The 20,000-nt window shown below is 46.0% G+C and overlaps 1 protein-coding gene across 2 annotated transcripts in view; it reads right to left on the bottom strand.

The window, feature by feature from the left end:
• The window catches only part of roraa (RAR-related orphan receptor A, paralog a), a 286,503-nt gene that overhangs the window by 170,828 nt on the left and 95,675 nt on the right, over positions 1 to 20,000 (bottom strand). The window contains exon 1 of one of the 2 annotated variants that reach the window (XM_076262704.1): positions 19,638 to 19,747. The exons of the other annotated variant lie outside the window; for it this stretch is intronic. Coding sequence (XP_076118819.1) covers positions 19,638 to 19,740 — 103 coding nt within the window. The 5' untranslated portion in view covers positions 19,741 to 19,747. Of the gene's footprint in view, positions 1 to 19,637; positions 19,748 to 20,000 lie in introns of those variants that run through there. 2 annotated transcript variants of the gene reach the window in all.

Here is a 20,000-nt window from a genome sequence, read left to right as displayed (position 1 = left end):
CCTTTGACTCCATCTACAAGCAGCTGATGTTTTCATCTTGCTGGTGGTGTTTCCAATTTGAATGAATTCTTTTTGAATAAGTGTGTGATGTGCCACCTACACGCTGTGTGTGAATGGGTAGAAGCCATAACACTCGCTTTTTACACACACTCGCTCAAGACTTTATGTGCATGTGTGGGTGTGAGGGTGTGTGTGTGTGTGTGTTGTGTGTGTGTTTACATCTGGACGTGTGAGTTTCCATGAGTGTGTGTGTGTGTGTGTTTACATCTGGACGTGTGAGTTTCCATGAGTGTGTGTGTGTGTGTGTGTGTGCATGTGTTTGTGTGAATGTGTGAGCATGCCCTTTTTCATATGTATGTGTGCTTGTGTGAGTCTCTAGGTGTGTGTGTGTGTGTGTGTGTGTGTGTGTGTGTGTGTGTGTGTGTACGTGTCTATGTGTGAATGAGCATGTCTGCGTGTCAACTCCATCAGGGCTTGGTTTCTCCTCACACAGCAGTGTTTGCCGAAATAAATCCTCCTCCAGCCCGCGTGCCAGACACCAGATGCTGTCCTTGCCAGCTGTCTGCCTCTCGTCTTTCTCCTCTCATCTCTCTCTCTCTCTCTCTCTCTCTCTCTCTCTCTCTCTCTCTCTCTCTCTCTCTCTCTCTCCCTCCTCTCCTTGCTCTCTCATCTCCGAGCACCGGTGACTGTCGGACGCGACGCATCGCGCCACGCGGCACTCAGCCCCCTTGTTTTCACAACAGCTCCGCCACGGCGGCCCTGGCACAGCTGTTTCCCCCTGGTTCCCTACGGCCTCTTAAAAAAGGCAATAAATCAATCCCGGCACTCAATACAAGCGGGAAATTGACCAATTAAAGGAGCCCAAGATGCTTATGTTCAGGCAGACGATTTTACAAATTGGCCATCTATTTATACCAGCGGAGCGGCTTCCTCTCTCTCTCTCCTCTCTCTCCTCCGGCCGGCTCCCTGCACTCCCGACAAGAAAATTCACTGGTTGGATTCAGTCCATTAGTGTTTTTCCTGCGCCTGGCAATGGGCTTGACATTCAGAGGAGCTGCTCAGCACCCCGCGCACTGATTCGACCACAGCCTCCTGGCGAAGATGCAGGAGACAGAGAGAGAGAGAGAGAGAGAGAGAGAGACAGTGAGAGAGAGACATACACATACAGTAAGGGAGGAGGAGGAGGAGAGAGAGAGAGAGAGAGAGAGAGGTACACGCAAGGGAGGAGGGGGGAGGCAGAGCCTGCAATCGTACACAGAGCACAGCCCAATCTATCAGGGTGGCCTCAGCACAGCCCCAAGACACCATGGCCACACTCACACACACATACTGACACACACACACACACACACACACACACATACTGTCACACACACACACACACACACACACACACACACACACACACACACACACACACACACACACACAATACTCCAACCACATCTCCCCATTACCAAAGCAGTCTCACCCTGGCCAAAACATCTGTCCAGCGCCACAGGAAAAAGAAACAAATGAGCAGACCACTCATGACCACCCAAACAAACAAACAACAACACAGACAACCAACCAACCAAACAAACAACAAATGAGATTGGAATCAAATGCTTTCTCTGACGCCAGCATGGGAAGACATGGACATGGACAAAAAGCATGATCGGTGAGTGAGTGTGGATTTTGTAAGTTGACATTTTGCCCTTAAAAATTAAATGGCACCATACACATTTCAGCAACTTGGCACTGTGAGGGTTTTCAGCATGTTTTGTGAGAAAACGAGAGAAAGAGAAAGAGAAAGAGAGATAAAAAAGAGAGCCATGAGGTACTACAGGTGTGTCTGGCATCTGTTTACAATCTGCCTATGAGCCTGATCCAAAAACACAACAACAGACACGCATTTATTGGGGGCATTTAGACACGGAGCAGCACAACACTGCTCACATCTCCCCATTTTATGTGATTATCAATCTCTGGGTAACAATCAAAATAACAGACTCTAACAGGCAGCTCCGAACCTTGCTCCTCCATATGTTGTGCCTCTAGACACGCGTTTGTTAGCATGTCTCTAAAGACTCTTAAACGCTGGGCTGGGGAATGCTTAAGTGTACAGCAAGTTGTCGGTGGGGAAAAAAGAGATAGACTAACAGCTTGATCCGTGGATGTAATACCCATCTTCCCTACTAGAAAACAAATGATTTTTTGTTTGGCTACAACAAGTTAGCCTGGCTTTACCATATCGCATAATTCCACTGTGTTGAGTGTGGTCTGGAATTACTCCAGAATTCTCCAGAACTAGAATTTGTTTGGGTTTGGGGCATCGCTAATGGATACCGACCAAATTATATTGGAAGCAATTGGACGAGTTGTGTGACTGTGCTTGGGAGATCTCGTCTGGCAGTGGCAGGCTAAGAGGAGCCATCTGGTAAAATCAAACTCTTTTCCCAAACCCAGTGGGGGGGTAGAGAGAGAGAGAAAGAGGAGAACTGCGACATGTTTTCCCTCGAGAAGGCCCTTCAATGCAACTTTCCTGCTCGGTCTTTCGAGAAATGTCTCCGTTGTAGCTTCAGACGAGACAAATCCCACTGATGCCGACCTCTCCTTGCACACTGGTGTTCCTGAAGCTGTTTTGTCAAGTCACTGCACTGTCATTTGTCACCGTCACCTCCACCGCTCCCCTGGGCTTCCTCATAGAGCCCAATCGCTCCCCAACAAATGCATCTCCACACTAACATCTATAACTCAAAATACTTTGGAGTATTCGACAGGGACTCCATTTTAAATCACACAACTATGAAGCACCAAATGCACTAAAACACAGTAACCACCAGCAGCTCCACGCTGAACGCAGTTCTGCCTCTCTACAGTGGCCTAAGGTTATCGCTCACTTAGGTTGTATGCAAATGGATGTGCAGGCAGAGGAGGTGTAACTAATACCTTCATATGCATGGCCATGGCTGAGACTCAGTGTGAGCAACCATTGATTCAGCATAAGAAGATGAGTCATTTGGACATGGAGATCCGCAGGGGAGGGGTGGGAGAGAGGGGGAGAGAGTGTTACCCTTGTCACTCCCTGAGGCACTAAATCATGGACAAAAATTACAATTTTGCAATATAAACGAAGAGGCAGAAGCTAAAAAACAAGCAAGTGGTATTTTACTTTATTGAACTTAAATATTTTAGTGAGTGGCACCGTTTAGATGCATTTTTTAACACTTAATTGCGCCACTATTACAAATATTTAAATAATACAATAGAGTTCAAGCACTTCCATTTCGATGCCATCAATTACCTCGTTATTCCTCAATTTCAGCACTTTAAATATTAATATGATTCCATAATGAGGCTGAGCGGTCCGAATCATTCACTGTCCCTTCAGGCATCTTTTGCAGTGGACCACGAGCCTGCACTGAACAAGCCAATGAATTAAATCAGCACATTAAAGCTCTCATCCCACCACATCCTGTCTGGGCTTGCTGCTGCTCACACTGGTCTGCAGTCTGCCTAGTGTCAGGGAATGAAAAGCCCACACACGTGCAAACACACATACACAAATAAATACCAATACACAAAAACAAGCACACACACACACACACACACACACACACACACACACACACCTGCAGCAGGTGCTCAATTTATAATCACAGATGTTTTTGTTTTTCACTTTGTGCATTCCATGCCATCATTAACGCAAGGCAACATGCCTCAACATGCCTGTGCTGTTGTTTGCTCTTCCATGTGCCTCTGTGTGACTATGTGTGTGTGTGTGTGTGTGTGTGTGTGTGTGTGATCTGTTAGTATGTGCAGTATGTACTGAAACCATCAGACTCATAGTGATACAATCACATCTAACACCCCTTGTGTGTGTGTGTGTGTGTGTGTGTGTGTGTGTGTGTGTGTGTTTGTTTATACAGTACACGTTTACACACATTTATAAACAAAGTCTGGAGAAGCACAGTAAGACCGAAAAGATGCATCAATTTGACAACATCATTTTATGAAAAGAGAAATCTAATTTCCCTAAATTCAGCAAATTAACTTACTGAACAAGTCATTAAAAATCATACATCCAATTAGTTGAGTGGTTGCTGAGAGTGGAGAGGAAACCAAGCTCCCGTGCTACTGGCACTGCCTGGGATTCAGCGCTCATGACGCAAGATGACGCAGGATCACCACGGCAGGCAAGACTTTCATGTTAAAGAGCCCCTCATATCAATACTACAGACCCCACACCCTCAAACCAAACCCTGCTTGCCTTTTACACACACACACACACACACACACACACACACACACACACACACACACACACACACACACACATATATATATGGACACACACACACATATAATATATGGACACACATATGTACATGGGCCTTCTGCTGTGTGTGTGTGTGTGTGTGTGTGTGTGTGTGTGACACACACACACACACACACACACACAGCAGAAGGCCCATGTCCATGTCTCTCAAGCGCATGAGATAAGTTGCTCACATTATTGTCTCATTTTTCGCCACATCCTCTTTCCTTCACAAGTGTCAGGACCATAAGCAAATGACTCCCTCTGTGCTATTTATACAGAGCAGTAATAGCCAGGCAAATGACTTACCATTAAACTACATAAAAGGACTTGAACAAAATCAAGACTATAAAAACTTAGATAAACATATTCAACAACATATGCAACTCATTTAAGAATTTAAATGTAGCTAAGCATAAAAGAACAAAATCTAAATGTTTAAATCTAAATTCTTAATAACGACTCATTACACTTGCCTAGGAAACACTAGCAGCAGCACAGCTGGAACTGAGAGAAGCTATCTGTCTTGCTATCAGATGTGATCTCTGTTTCCACAGTAGCCTGGACTGCCCCATGAGAACAGTGGCGTATCCTCTTCACCATACATCCACCAGTCTATACTATCTGAAGATCTATCTGTAGAAACGAGCTGCCTGGTGGAACCTCCCCTACAAAAGTAAAAATTTTGTGCATAATGTCACTTTTCACAATAACACTAGCAGCCAGACTCTTATGAAGGCAGCACTTGTTTTATCAGGGCAAATGCGGAATAACCTTTCACCCAGCAAGTTTAAGATCCGTTGGAACAAGAGACAGTCTACAAAGACATGCACACCCATTCTTAATCTCACCCTCTCAGCCACACACACACACACACACACACACACACACACACACACACACACACACACACACGCACACACACAATCCCAAAGTCAGCAAGTCTTGGCAACTGGCATACCCACTAACATCTTCATCTTCTGTTCCCATGGCAACAGCTAAAAATTGTACTCCCTTTGGAACCTCAACCAGCAATTTGTTCTCAATATTTTTCTTATTGTTTCCCTGCCACTCCACTACAGCAACATACAGCAAGGCGATCTCTAAACATGTTCTCAGCTTAGCACTACGTGGGAGCTGAACAAACAGAACCCGCAGAATGGCAGAACGAGGGAGAACAACAACCAATCCGAAAGGCTGCCATGTTGTGTGTTGGTGCTTGAGCGAGGGGTGAGCGCTCTCCACTTACTATCTCTCTGGCTTTTCATCCACTCCGTTACACACACTTCACCAAACAAACACACACTCACACACACACACACACACACACACTCACACACACACACACACACACACACACACACACACACACACAGAGATCAGCTCAATGCAGATTAAAAAACACACCAAGGGCCAGGAAAAAAAAAACAGAGAAACTGCCCATCCTTCAATAACCAAAAACACTTTACTAATAGAGAGCTTGAATCATGCTTTTGGGGGGGAAAAGGTTTGAAGAGAAGGTATTTTTCAGCTGAATGTGTTCATTCTTTGAGGACAGGAAAGGAATGGTCGGCCGGAGAGCTGTGGCTGAATCAGACTGTCTGTTTGTCTGGCCGTCTGTGCGTCCAGCGGTTAAAGGCACAGGCCCCGTCTCTCAGAGGGTGGGCTGCTGTTCAAGCCTCAGGGCACACAAGCCTGCAGGCGAGAGGGCTGGCCTGCTCCTCCTCTTTACCCCCCTCCTCTCATCCATCTCTCTCTCTCTCTTTCTCTGTCTCTCTCTCTCTCTCTTTCCCTCTTTCATCTTATGTCAGCATGTACAGACAGGGACGATGGAGAAGCAGTCAAAGATACAGGATTGGCTCACCCTGTCCTCTCATTCATGACTCTTTTTATCTCTCACTTCACTCTCCCTCCACCTCTTTCTTCATCTCTCTGTTTTATACTCAGACGACACTGAGAAGGTGGAGAGGTAACCTCTCCCATGGAGCCTGACCCTCTCCCTTTCACTTGTTCTATTCTCCTCTCTCTCTCTCTCTCTCTCTCTCTCTCTCATTCTCTCCTCTCTTTTAATTTCATTCAACAGTTTCAGAGAGAGCCGCAACCTCAGACATGGAGAGCTCCCTCCCTCTCCCTCTCGTCTTTCTCTCTCTTTCTTCCTCTCGTCTCTCTCTCCCTCTCTCCCTCTCTCTCTCTCTCTCTCTCTCTCTCTCTCTCTCTCTCTCTCTCTCTCTCTCTCTCTCTCTCTGGCCTTCTGCCAGTGGACTGGAACCCCATTGTGTGTCTATGCGACTGCTACTCGCCACATACATCACTGGCCGACAGAAGACTGCGCCAGAGTAAAAGGGACAAGCGAGCGCCTGTATTAAGTACAACAGCAGCCCATCTATAAATGTCGGCATTAATAGCCAGTCCGGCCATTTAATTTTTCATCTACAATGAGGCCAATTAGAAGAGTTGAAATGAGCCTTTGGAAGGATGCCCATTTTTTACAGTGGTGTCACAAGACACAGGGCTACATTATTTATCCCCCCTCCCCAACCCAAAACACCTTTTCACAACACCCCCCCCCACACACACACACACACACACACACCTCAGGACTCTGCTACCAACACCCCCCCCCCCCCCCCCCCCCCGTCCACCTCCTGTCCACCCCCCTTACCTGCCAAAATTAATGGCGCTCAACAAGATAATTATCCTGGTTAATCTGGAGTATATGTTCTCGGCGGTTGTGGAGCATATGCAGCAGGTCCAGAGTCCTCCACTGACCCCCGGTCTCAGACATCACACCAGAGGAATGACACAGCAGAACAGCTGTGAGGGCGGCCGGCAGGCCAGTCACTCGCTCGCTCACAGATCCCAGAGCCCGGGACGCCCCCGATCCGCAGACAAAACAACACGTCATGGCCAAAATATCTCTTTTGCACTGGGCCACGATTTCCTGTTTGATTTTCCACGGACCTCACAGCAGCTAGCAGCAAGAGCAGCCGCATTTTTTTGGAGGGGGGGGGGGGGTGTATGGGAGAGAAATGTGACACGCTATCCCAGAGAACTGTCAGAATTATTTTGGACTTGGAGGGTTATTTGCAGACAGGGAGATAACGAGAGGGACTGGTCTGTGTTTTGGTGGCACGGGCGCTCTGGACCGTGCCCAGACTTTCCATACACGGCTGCGCAATTCAAGCATGGGGCCAATTAAAGCAGCAGGCTAAACAGAGAGTTTAAATATGTGCATTTAAGGTCTGAATATTGGTCTTTGCTGTCAGGGCGCTTCGCTGGCTGCCTCTAAATGCAATAAAGACTGTAATTTCCAGTGTATATCAGGCTCTCCCGTGAAAAATACGGCTGGTCTCATTAGTGCATCTTCTGAACACTCCTGTCCTGTTAATAAACACCTCACAGCTATGGTCATCGATTGGTGAGGTGAGGAAATCAAGGACACACTTTATGGTGTTTTGTTTGGCACACAGACAAAACAAAGCGAGATCTGAGAGTCCCGCGGAGCTCTGATTTATATGCCCCTGGTCTCTTGTGTCGCTTACATTTGTCTGCCACATGCAAGACTTTGTTGCTGTTGGTTTGCTTGTGATTTCACCTGGTGTGTTTACACTATATCACACAGGTGAGTGCGCTGCAGTTTCACCTTGCCTCTGTGTCCAGTTGGTGGAAGGCTGCGGGATTGTTCAGGCCATAAAAGGTATGATTCACGTGCGCAGGTGGGGTTGGGTGAAGGCAGCACTCCCTCAGAGCTCCCCACACCTGTCCTCCACATGGCGTCAAGACTCCTCTCTGGACACCTGTTGCCCCGGTGACCTGCATTCTCTCCCCCCCCCCCCCACCCCACACCCCCGCCTCCCCCTCTCATGGCTGGTTGGCCTCTTGCTGTGCACCTCGAGTCGGCCTGTTTCCCTCGGGAGGAGCTGGGAGGGGCAGGCGGTGCTGACAGCAGGGCTTGCGTCGGCCGCTTTGAAAGATGGTACCCGGAGCGGGCGGATCGTTTCCCCTCGGTCCCTCTTTTGTCTCGGTGACAGTGCCGTGAGAGGCTGACTATATTACACTGACACCTGCTGGGAGCGGGAGGAGTCCAGACCAGACGGCGTGGCCAATGGGAACGGACCACTCCGTTCTGGACCACTCCAGAAAGACGCGAGAACTTGACTTCCCACTCGAAAATGTACAACAAACTCTCACTCTCTCTATCACACACACACACTCACATACACACAGATACTCATACACACACACACACACACACACACACACACACACACACACACACACACACACACACACACACACACACACACACACAAACACACAGGCAGTGACTGAATGTGACAACTCAGTGAGAACTGATAACTTCATTTGAGTTGAACTCTGATTTAGAAGGCACACGCTGCACACAGTGCATGAAGAGCTGCTCTTGCGCCTGCTATCCTTGGAGGCACGATGCATCTAGATGCGAAAGCATATGCCTCAGCCAGGGAGAAGAGCCATTATCGTACCCCCCTCGACAAAGATTAGCCGGTCCTGGATACACGAGATAGCACTGGGGGGATGTTCCACTTGCCAATGGGGTGGGGGGTGGAAGTGTTAGGTGCCCACAGGGGAGGGTGGGGAGGGGTGAAAACTGCAGCGGTAAAGTAATCAAAACATAAAAAGTGGGTGAGAGAAGGAAAAAAAAAAAAAGTCAAAAAATGGCTCCCCATTTGTGAGCAGCAGTCAGACTCCTAATGTAAAAGTGGCAGGTGGCACATTTGAAGAGGAGCTTTGATTGGTCCCCAGCTGTTTGGGAAATTGTCCGTCAGAGCCGAATCCAGGTCAGGGCGATAAGCATGGCGGGCACCTCCTCTGGGACTGGCACTGGGAGTGCTGCGCACATGATCACCTCCAAGTGGCCGCCTGATGCCCGCGTGCTCCTATCTCACACAGGCATGCCACAGCGCTGGGGTGGGCCACTCACCCACTGGTCTGCGTTCTGCCAATTTACACACAACACACAAACTGATATACAAGCACCCCCCCCCCCCCCACCGCACACAGGTATACATGAACAATCACACACACACACACACACACACACGCATACACACACACACACACATGCACAGCGACAACTTAGTGTGGACCATGACAGATATTGGACCTATGTTATATGATTCTGTGTGGCTACTCGCACGTCTCTCTCTCTATTCCTTTCCCGTCCTTAATAAAAAAAAAAAAATACAGTGATAAAAAGTTGATCTGAAAGCAGAGCTGCCGGGAACAGTGCTAAGGGTTCGTAAACACAGAACCAGGTTACTTCCCCCCTTGACTATAACACCATGTACATTCACCATATTAAAGGATTAAAAACAAATCACAGTCATTTCAGTCTTTCAGACGATGACAGTTGTCTCCAAATGAATCAGCTTTAATTTCCCAGTCCCACGTGTTCAAAGTCTGCACAGTGAGTGGGTGGGGGACGGGTGTCCCATGCTTAATGCTAAGAGGACGGTGGCTTGCAACCGAGTCACATACACACCACCTGTCACAAAGATGACACAGATCACCCAGGCGGAGGTGTCGGTGTGGTTTTTCAGGGGAGTTTCTTCGTGAGTTTTCTGCTTAATAGAGCCAAAATGGCTGCAGGGTAACTCTTAACAGCGTTCTGCAAAGGCTGTCAAACAACACACCAACACAAATCAATTCAAAATCTTACTGACTTGTGATGTCTCCATTTCTCTGGTACACGTATGGGGGATTCACTGGGCCACATGTTTTTTTTTTTTTATCCATGAAGATATTATAAAAGGAAGATTATATTATTACCTACTCAAATATTAAATTATGAAGCACCAATCCTCTAGATATCAGAGTGAGATATATCTACTTTATCAACACATAAATAAAGACATGCTGCAGAAAGCAAGATGTGTGCGGCTGTGTAAGCTGAAAGACAAAAAGCCTTCTCTCTCTCTCTCTCTCTCTCTCTCTCTCTCTCTCTCTTTCTCTCTCTCTCTCTCTCTCTCTCTCTCTCTCTCTCTCTCTCTCTCCCCTCTCTCTCTCTCTCTCTCTCTCTCTCTCTCTCTCTCTCTCTCTCTCCCACTCTGTCTCTCCCTGATTTCCTTTTCCAACCTGGAGGATAATCAAAGCCTTCCACAAAAGGAGGGAGCACTGACAGAAAATGAAATAAAAACTACACGAGCAGTCATACATTTCTAATGGGACTCTTTTAATCTCGAAAGGGAGACTTTCAATAGTGCATTAGTCCCTTTTTTGTATTCCTTTAATGCTCCCCGCTCAAATGTATGCAAATCTCTGTCTAATGCTAACAGCGGTGACAAAAGGCCCACTTCCAGTGTGGTAGAGTGTGCCAGAGATCCCATGGTCATGTGGTCACAACAGCCCCCTCCCGGCCGAGTCCAGCGCCCTGCTATCTGTCACTGATACAGATGTCTGCCGTGTCATGTAAGTGGCTGATCCTACACTGCCCTTCTCTGGATTATGCACATCATTTGTCATTTGTATTATTTATCACATTTCATGTTTTTTTATAAACTAAAAAAACAGGAGGAAAAATAATTGAAAGATGGCATTTGAAGGAATTTTGATGTAATGCAGGGGGAGACTGATATACAGGCCCATAATTTTCATAGAAATATTGCACAAGTTTAGACTGAAACTCATGGTGAAATATTAAGTCTTTTTCAATAAACTTGCTCTATTTCTGCAATAGATTTCTGCAAATTTAATGTAATGAAATTACTTTCGGCATCCTCAGCTGCATTTCAAACAAATAACACAACCACAAACCACAATTAAACGTGAAATACAATCAGACTTAATTTAATCTCACTTGAAACTGGGGGGAAAGGGTTGCTTATTTGCTTGTTACATGGCACGAGCTGAAATAAACCGTTTTTTCTCTCTCAACACTTATCTCGCTGCACACTAATACTCAGATGCAACATTCTGCATGGTGGATGATGAATGCATAGGATCTTAATGTATGGAAAAAAACTGTCAGAATTATAGAACAATCCACATCAAATGAATAATGAAGAGGGAACCATCTATATTCTTTTCCATAAACACACATAATGGAAAATGATCTCAAACACACACACATACACACACACACACACACACAGACACACACACACACACACACACACACACATACACACACAAACATACACTGAAACAGGCATTGCAAAGCCATCCTTTTTCATTTTTTTCAGCAGTGAAGAAGGGGGGTGCTGGCTGGCAGACTCTGAACGTCGTTAACTAGTGGAGGCTGAGTTAATCCTTTTATCTAGATCCCTGCTGCAGGGTATCCCGAACACTCCCTGATTGGAAAGGGAAACGTGGGCAACGAACAGTTTAAGAACCACGGGCCCTAACCAGATAAAGGGCGGAACGCTGTGTTGCTATGGCAGTGCATATAGAATGACTTACGACTGTGTCTCTCCCGCACGTAATATATTCACATTATTTATGAAATATTTTGCGAGACGCATGACAAATGCTAAATATAAATCCCGGCGAGACTCTTCCCCTCGCGTTGCCCAAGTGTCGAGAGTGGCGCCGCTTTAGCACCATCAGCGGAGGCATAGGGAGATCTACCTTTGCCGTTTGTTAGCAAACTACTTTGATTTCGTCCACCCTTTTTTCCCTTACCATGGCATTCAACACACACACACACACACACAAGCACACTCACGCACACAAAAATTCTGAGAGTCTGAGAGAATTGCACTCCCTCCTCCCTTTTCCCTCCCACCTTTCCGTACGGCTGGATATCAAGAATGAAAGGCCCAATATGATCCATTCTAGTGGGAAATCATATCCCAGTCACAGTGCTATTCCCATTCGCTCCACAGCGTCAGTGCTGAAGCAGCGGACATCAATGGCAGGGAATGATCAGATCATGAAGAGAGAAAAAAAAGGCATAAAAGCAGGATTATGTCGACCATGGAGAGCGCTGCATTGTTTACGAGATGAATCGGACCTGCCAACACGAAGAGAAAATACGGAGCGAGAATAAAACTGAGGAGCAGAGAGAGAGAGAGAAATAACACACCAGGTTTAGATGCAAGAATTAAACAATGCCAAAATCCCAGCCTTCTTAATTTAAAAGCACACACACACACACACAGGCGCACACACACACACACACACACACACACACACACACACACACACACACACAAACACACAAACACACTGCATTGGATATTTCTAGAGGACATAGTCATTTCCCAACCTTTTCTCTTTTTTCTGTTTTTTTCTTTCTTTCTTTTTTCCTCTTTTGGTCTGACAGAGCCGGACAACTGTGCGGCCATTTCTCCTGTCAATACTCGCAGCATCCATTTTCACCTAGCTGACACCTTTAACTGGTCAAGGGATGAATAAATCACACTTAGTGTACTCCCTGGGTAGTTTGACTAAAAAAAGGAGATCAACATGAAGGAAGACTGCAGTGTTTCCCTGTCATCGCTGCCCCGGAGGTGCCGTGAAAAATTGGGGCCGATAAAATAACATTTTTCAAAGGGCCCCTTATTGGTCTTTTCATCTAGCCGCCACAATGGATGGCTTCTGGGATGCTTCGCATTTCATCTGAACACAAACAATCTTTCAAAGGGCTTAATAACAGTTACACAAATGAGCTTCATTAATTACCAACTAATGGAGTAATGACTGCGCCACCTTGTGCGGCGCTCTGACAGCGACTAGGGTGAGGTAGTGTAGGGGAGGAGGGGAGGGGGGGGGGGGGTGCAGGAAGGGGTGGTGGCATGGAAATAACACATTCTAATAGTGTGAGTGAGCATGAGTGCTCGCACATCATTAGCTCTTTTCAGAAGATGCGCACAGATGTCTGCATATGCCAGTCAAGGTCTTCACACAAGCCCACACAATGTATTTAATTTGCTCTTTTTCCCCCACCAGTGTGATCAACTACACAGGTGATAACAATGGGAGTCATTAAGCTTGCCAAGTAGGGGGCATTATATGGACGACCAAAGCCGCCATGATGAAAGAGGACTATTAGGAGCAGACAGTGTGTGTTTCGGAAACGCTCGCTCCCTCGTTCTCTCGCTCTTTTTTCCCCCTATCCTGGGCCCCGTCACATCGTCCTAAATAAACCCAACCGAAGACAGACTGGATCTGCCACAGGTGTCTGCGATTGATTTCTCTGCATGTGAAAAAGTTCCTTCCCCAAAAGTTTTTCAGCAGTTAGATGGCGTGCGATAAATATAGCCTGTGTGCTTTCGAGGTATAAAAAAAAACACACACACACACACACACACACACACACACACACACACCCCAAGAACAAACTAATTAGTCGTTGTCTGAATTCACAGCATGTGTCAGATAGCCATTGGGTAGATAGGTAGATAAGTCGATGAAAGGGCGATAAATAGATGTATCTTTATTTCACGGAAGCCACATATTTACAGTAAACAACTAAAGTAGCAGACGAACAAAACAGCTAATCCAACATTTTATATCAGTGATGACCAAGTTTCCGTTACAACATTTTTTTTTCCAATACTTTTTGATAACATTGATTCGAATTAAATCTAATTAATAATATAAAGTAAGTAAAGTATTATCTCTCTAACATTCGACTGAGAAAAGCATGGCCACATTCGCGAATATAAAAGAGAAGGGTGAAAGGATTGTCCAAAGGCTCCAATGTTTAAATAAACTGCTAAAGAAAAACATGACTTAAATAAAGCCCAAACAAACAAAAACAAACAAGAACAGAGATTAATTCACCATGGGTTTGAAAATCCCAACCACCGACAAAAAAAAGAAAGGGAGTAAAAAAACAATTGATGAATTAAAGAGCAGGGGAGCCGTCATAAATTCCAACACGGAGGTGTTGTCTGGCACATGATAAACAGCAGGACCAGACGGGAGCTGCCGCTCCGTGTATCTTTCAGCCGTTTGCCACTTTATCTTCGCCGTCCTGCTAGATTACATCTCCAGGGCTCGGCTGGGAATCCATCATGGCTATTATTACCTGAAGTCACAAGCTGCATCTATCACCACTAAGGTTACCATAACCTCAATATTAACAGAGAGAGGAACACCCCCCCCCCCTCCCAACTCTAATAAACAGCAGAAAGGATGGACCTGGGAGGCCGGATTCCATCTTCCTTTCAGTTTTAATAAGCCACACGGAGGAATAAAGATTACAGGCCATATTTAGCATGCAGAACAAATCAGCCCCGTTTCCTGGGTCTGCACGCCGCATTCTCGTTAGGATTGCTGGGTTCTAGCGAGGAGGCGTTCCTTGGTTCAACAGTCATGTTAAGTGTGTGCTGCGGTACACCCCCGCTAACCCCCCACCTCCCAAAAAAACTCCACCTCACCCCTCTCTCGTTCCCCCCCCCTCCACCAATATTGCCTGCAGCTGCTGCTAATAAGACTTTAGCTGCTGAGTGCAGAGAATGGCGGTGGCGCACAGCGCGCTCTGCCCAGCTGGACTGCTGCTGTTCCCAGCAGCGCGAGCAGCGACGAGGAGAGCGGGACCAGCCGAATGTGAAATATAATGGCTGCTTTTCAGCAGGCCTGTGGATACAGCTGTGCTAATGAACTCGCTCGGTCGGTGAGGCTTCGCTCTCACACAATACAGGCCATGTAAAACAAGGAGATGGTGGCAGTGGTGGAAGTGGGGAAGGTGGGGTGTGGTGGTGAGGGGCGACGACTGAAAGTGAATTAGGGTTAGAGTAGCTTTAAGCCTCTTGGAGGATTAATGGAATTTGGTCAAGCAGGAATCTGGACAGGCATCGGGTCAGGAGTTGATACGAGGCCACAGTTTTCCGGGTACCATCACACACATACACACACACACATGCACAAATGCACACATCCAGACGAAGAAATAACAGTTGTCTGGGCATGAATGTTTCATCGTGGCTCAAATAACTAATAATATCAAGCATAGGAAATAACATCACCATCACCATTGCCAAGGAGTCCCAACATTACACTTCCAATTACATTTAGATCAGAGCAGTGACTCTAATAATGCATTCAATGCAATTAAGTTCAAATATATTCAAAGGATTATTTACTTTGAAACCACTCTTGTTATTCCTCTGAATATCCAGCAACAACGCTCATTACAGTGGCTTGGCACCAGAAGTAGAGAGAGACCATGTAAATATTTAAAGCCCCCACAAATATATAAATATTCATTCCAGAATGATTTGATGCACTAAATAAATAATCCCTTATTAAATAAATGACACCCTAAATAAAACTTTAAAAACAGGATCTGGGGAAATGAAGATGAGATGAATCTGAGGGAGAAGGATTTGGGAGAGAGAAGGAACAAGAGAGGGAGAGATAGAGCTATGAGAGAGAGAGAGAGAGAAAGGAGGAGAGAAAGAGGAAGAGAGGGAGAGACAGGGAGTGAGAGAGGGAGGTGGGGAAGGAGGAAGAGGAACACTGATAGAGAGAGAGAGAAGAGGAGGAGAAAAGGGGGGAGAGACAGAGAGAGAGAGGGAGAGAGAGGGAGAGAGAGAGGGGGAAAATGTCAGCTATCACTCCTCCCTATTTCAATTTCTCATGGCAGAGCTGCACAGAAGCCGAGCTAATTAAAGCAGCACAGCCAATTAGATGAGCTTTAGCTGCATCCACCGAGGGAGGGGCCCACAGAGACACACACAGAGGAAATCTCAACTCCAGAGGTGGAGCAGAGGAGTTTCCAGAAACACACACTCACACTCACACACACACACACACACACACACACGCTCACACACACACACGCTCACACACACACCAGCAAACACACACACACACACACACACACACACACACACACACACACACACACACACGCTCACACACACACCAGCAAACACACACACACACACACACACACACACACACACACACACACACACTCACACTCACACTCACCCACACACCAGCACACACACACACACACACACACACACACACACACACACACACTCACACTCACACTCACACACACACCAGCAAACACACACACACACACACACACACACACACACACACACATACACACGCTCACACACACACCAGCAAACACACACACACACACACACACACACACACACACATACACACACACACTCACACTCACACTCACACTCACACACACACCAGCACACACACACACACACATACACACACATTCCATTTTTTTCTTTCTCTGCAACTCATACTTCAACTCCCACTAAAAACACAGACTATATTAAGTTCATTTTTCACACGCTCACTGTCCTCAACATACCTCCCCCCCCAGCCCCCATCCCCTCCCATCAAGACCCCAGTATCTCCCCTGCATCTGAGAGCCCAGCAGCAGGAGGCGGCGTTCCTCACAAAGGCAGCATAGGAATCCAGCGTCCAGACCAGACATTCTCCTCCCCACTCACAGCCCCCTCCCCTGCCCTGCTCTCCCCCGCCTGAGTCCCACAGGTCTGCGGAGGACGGGCCCTTTATCCACCCCCCCCCCCCCGCTCCGCTCCGCTGTTGGGGTGAGGAGGGGTGAAAGAACAAGACAGAGAGAAAGAAGATACAGAGAGAGAGATGGGAGAAAGAGAGAGAGATGAGAGAGAGAGGGAGAGAGTGGTGGGAAAGAGAGGGGGAGGAGAGCTAGTGAGGGGGGGGGCAAGGCTTTGGTGATGTCCATGATTAGTCTTTTGTGTTCCCAGGTAGAATTAAAGATGAAATTCTACACATGGTCTTTGTGCTCTTATCTTTCACACACTTCCGGAAGAGAAAGGGGAAAAATACTCCTTTTTGTATTCTCCTTTTGTGTGGGCAAAGGCTAAGAAAAAGCCTGCGGTGCCTTTGGACGGTAGACGGCTCAGTGGGGAAATACGCAGAGGAAACACAATGGGACCAATCTTGTCCTTCACATTCTTTGTACTTCGCTGAACTTCGGATGGTCCCAGACATGTTTCGTTTTTTTTTTTTCTTCCCTTCTCCACACACCCGCTTTAAACAGCGGTGTCTTATTACTTTCCCCGGATTCAACACTTACTCTGAGTCGAGTTAAACAAGGAGAGTGAGGTAGGGACATGAAGAGAGAAAGAACGGGTGAGAGAGAGAGAGAGAGAGAGAAAGAAACCCTGGCATTCGAAATGCTGATGGTTATGACTTAACAGGGGCCAGAGCCCGTTGGGTTTATCACATGCCGCTTTCAAAGAGCCAGGCTATGCAAATACACGTTGGCGACGCGGGCCACTAGATGCGGTAATTACGGGTTTATTTGTAAGCTGTCACTCCCCTCATTGCTTAGGGACATCAAAATAAGTTGAAAGCATGTGTCAGAGGGGATCACATTTGCCAGAGAGCTGCTGATTCAAAGACCCCCCCCACCCCTCCACCCCCAACCCATCAGCCCAATGTTCCTGGAGGGCTGTCAATAATCTGTCGCTGTGACAGCTGTGCGCTAGTGAGACTCGCTATGCGTGCCGTCTGCACAGAAACATGTCACTCAAAATATGTAGATTTATGTGATTTTTTTCCACTGTTATTTTCCCCAACACTACCATACACCATCAAGAAGGTATTTTTATACCCATGCTACCTGATACAGACACTGTGCTATATGTTTTTTTTGTCTTATTTTATGCATTGGATGACAGATCATCCACTAAAGGTTTAAACTAGAGTGATGTGTCACTGTTCCTATTAGGATGTCACAACATTGCATTGCAGCATTGCATGGCAGTGTATTGTGCAATGTATATAATGCAAACAGTGTGTCCTATCATTTCATCTTTTAATACCTACTGACAAAAGTATCTTCCGTTTTGTCAGTATTGTCTACAGATAAAACAAAGTCGGATGGCAACAGCCACCTTCTCTGTAGAAATAAGCTCCTGTGTAGGTTTAAGAGAAAAGTACAGAGCACAAAAATAAAGTGTTTATGTGAGAGAAGTGATCTATTGGCTGAACCAATGACACGTGTTGCACATGCAGAGGGCAAGTGTCTGAGGAAGGGAGGACACATACAGGTAACAGTTTCCGCAGAAAGATAGAGTAACAGCAGGAGGTCGAAAGAGGTAGAGATGACAGGAAGTTGGAGCGGAAGAGGGCAGTACCGAGCTCCTTACCTGTGAGGCAGCCTTTCATAGCAGGTGAATCACCCCAACAGTAAAACATGCCTATCCCTCTATCCCTCTATCCCTCTATCCCTCTATCCCTCACGCTCTCAATGAAACACTACCTGGGCTGAGTTACACGGGACAGGGGAGGGCATTAAAGAGGACATAATGGGGCTCGTCTACCATCCATCTTCACGTGCCCTCGACTAAGTGGTGGTTTACTTCAGCACAGAGGACCTGCCACTTAGTGGAAGAACAGCGCAACTGTGGCTGTAGGCATAGTCGTAACATGTGGGACTGTGTGAGTGAGCCAGAACAACTCCACTGGGACTGGACAGTAAGATGGTAAATCACATACTGTTCATCAGGTACTGCTGTGACCGTTTAGATCTCGTATTGTAAAAATAAATTAACCTGGGAGTGTGATCATAAACAAATCTTCCTGCTCTTGTTACTGGAGTTAGTTTCCTTTTAATAACTCATATCTATATCTATATATATATATGTAGATATATATTCTTTTTTTTAAAAAATGGCAAATCTATATTACAGTGTACTGGTTAATTCAATTATACAACAATATAGTTTCCAATGGGCAGATATTTCAATGAAATATAAATAAATATTCAAATAGCGGTATGACATAAAATGATGTCACATACATTAAGCGTATGGCATCATCTACCATTAACTAACGATGCGAAATGAGTTTGTTTGAAGATTAGCAGTCTGGTTGGCTGGCTGATGAAATAACAGCCGCACGTGTTTGATTAAAGATTAAGTTATCCTGCCTGATGTGGTCAGATTCATGACACATACTCATCAGTTGATGGGGCACTGCCAGGGTCTACAACTCTGTCTCTTCAGTCTGTTCTAAATGTGTTTAAAAATTGAAGTGGAAAATACGGTACATCAGACAGAAACACCACTTGAGACATCATGGTTCCCTGTGTTATTTCTAGAACACAATAATAATTGGACTGAATAAAGCCTGAATTAAGATTTATAAAAGCATCTGAAATCGAAATTTGCCCATGTGAACAGTGCAAAATAAAAAAAGAAACCTCCTGTTTTGTATATTCTTCTTGAACAACATTCAAAAACAACCAGTAAAATGTATAAAATCAAATAATCGTCACAAATAATTGAAAATAAAGAGAGAAAGAATAAAGAGAGAGAGAAGCGGTGATGAGAAGGAAATAGACTGTAAAGTGATAGATCAAATCTCTTACCTTCGTTATTTGGTTTCAGCACAACAGGGTAAGCAGAAGAGCCAGGCGACGATGCAGGAAGACAGACAGGAGACAAAAAGAAAGAAGTTAGTGATGTCGACATCAGTCATATTTCAGACAGTCCATCAAATCAACAAAAAAGTTCTAACACACTCAAGCTCCCATCCACATCAAACCAACTCAATACTTCAGAAGCCAAAGGGAACAGAACATGCCCCAGCCCACATCTGCCCTGGTAACCTTTACATCACCCCCACACTTCTGTGTCACCACGATCTCAGGGGCAGATCATGACACAATAAAGTTCAGATTTCCCAAGTTAACTCTACACCTCAAGTGCAATTACACCAGCAGGAAAGGAAA

The sequence above is a fragment of the Alosa pseudoharengus genome, unplaced genomic scaffold (genome assembly GCF_046254945.1).
Source record: "Alosa pseudoharengus isolate Yale_2024_CS ecotype anadromous, Long Island Sound unplaced genomic scaffold, YU_APseudo_1.1 YU_APseudo_1.1_scf_10, whole genome shotgun sequence".
NCBI classification, from domain to species: Eukaryota; Metazoa; Chordata; class Actinopteri; order Clupeiformes; family Clupeidae; genus Alosa; species Alosa pseudoharengus.
Note: the sequence above shows the minus strand (reverse complement) of the source record. Positions and strands in the feature narration are given on the sequence as shown.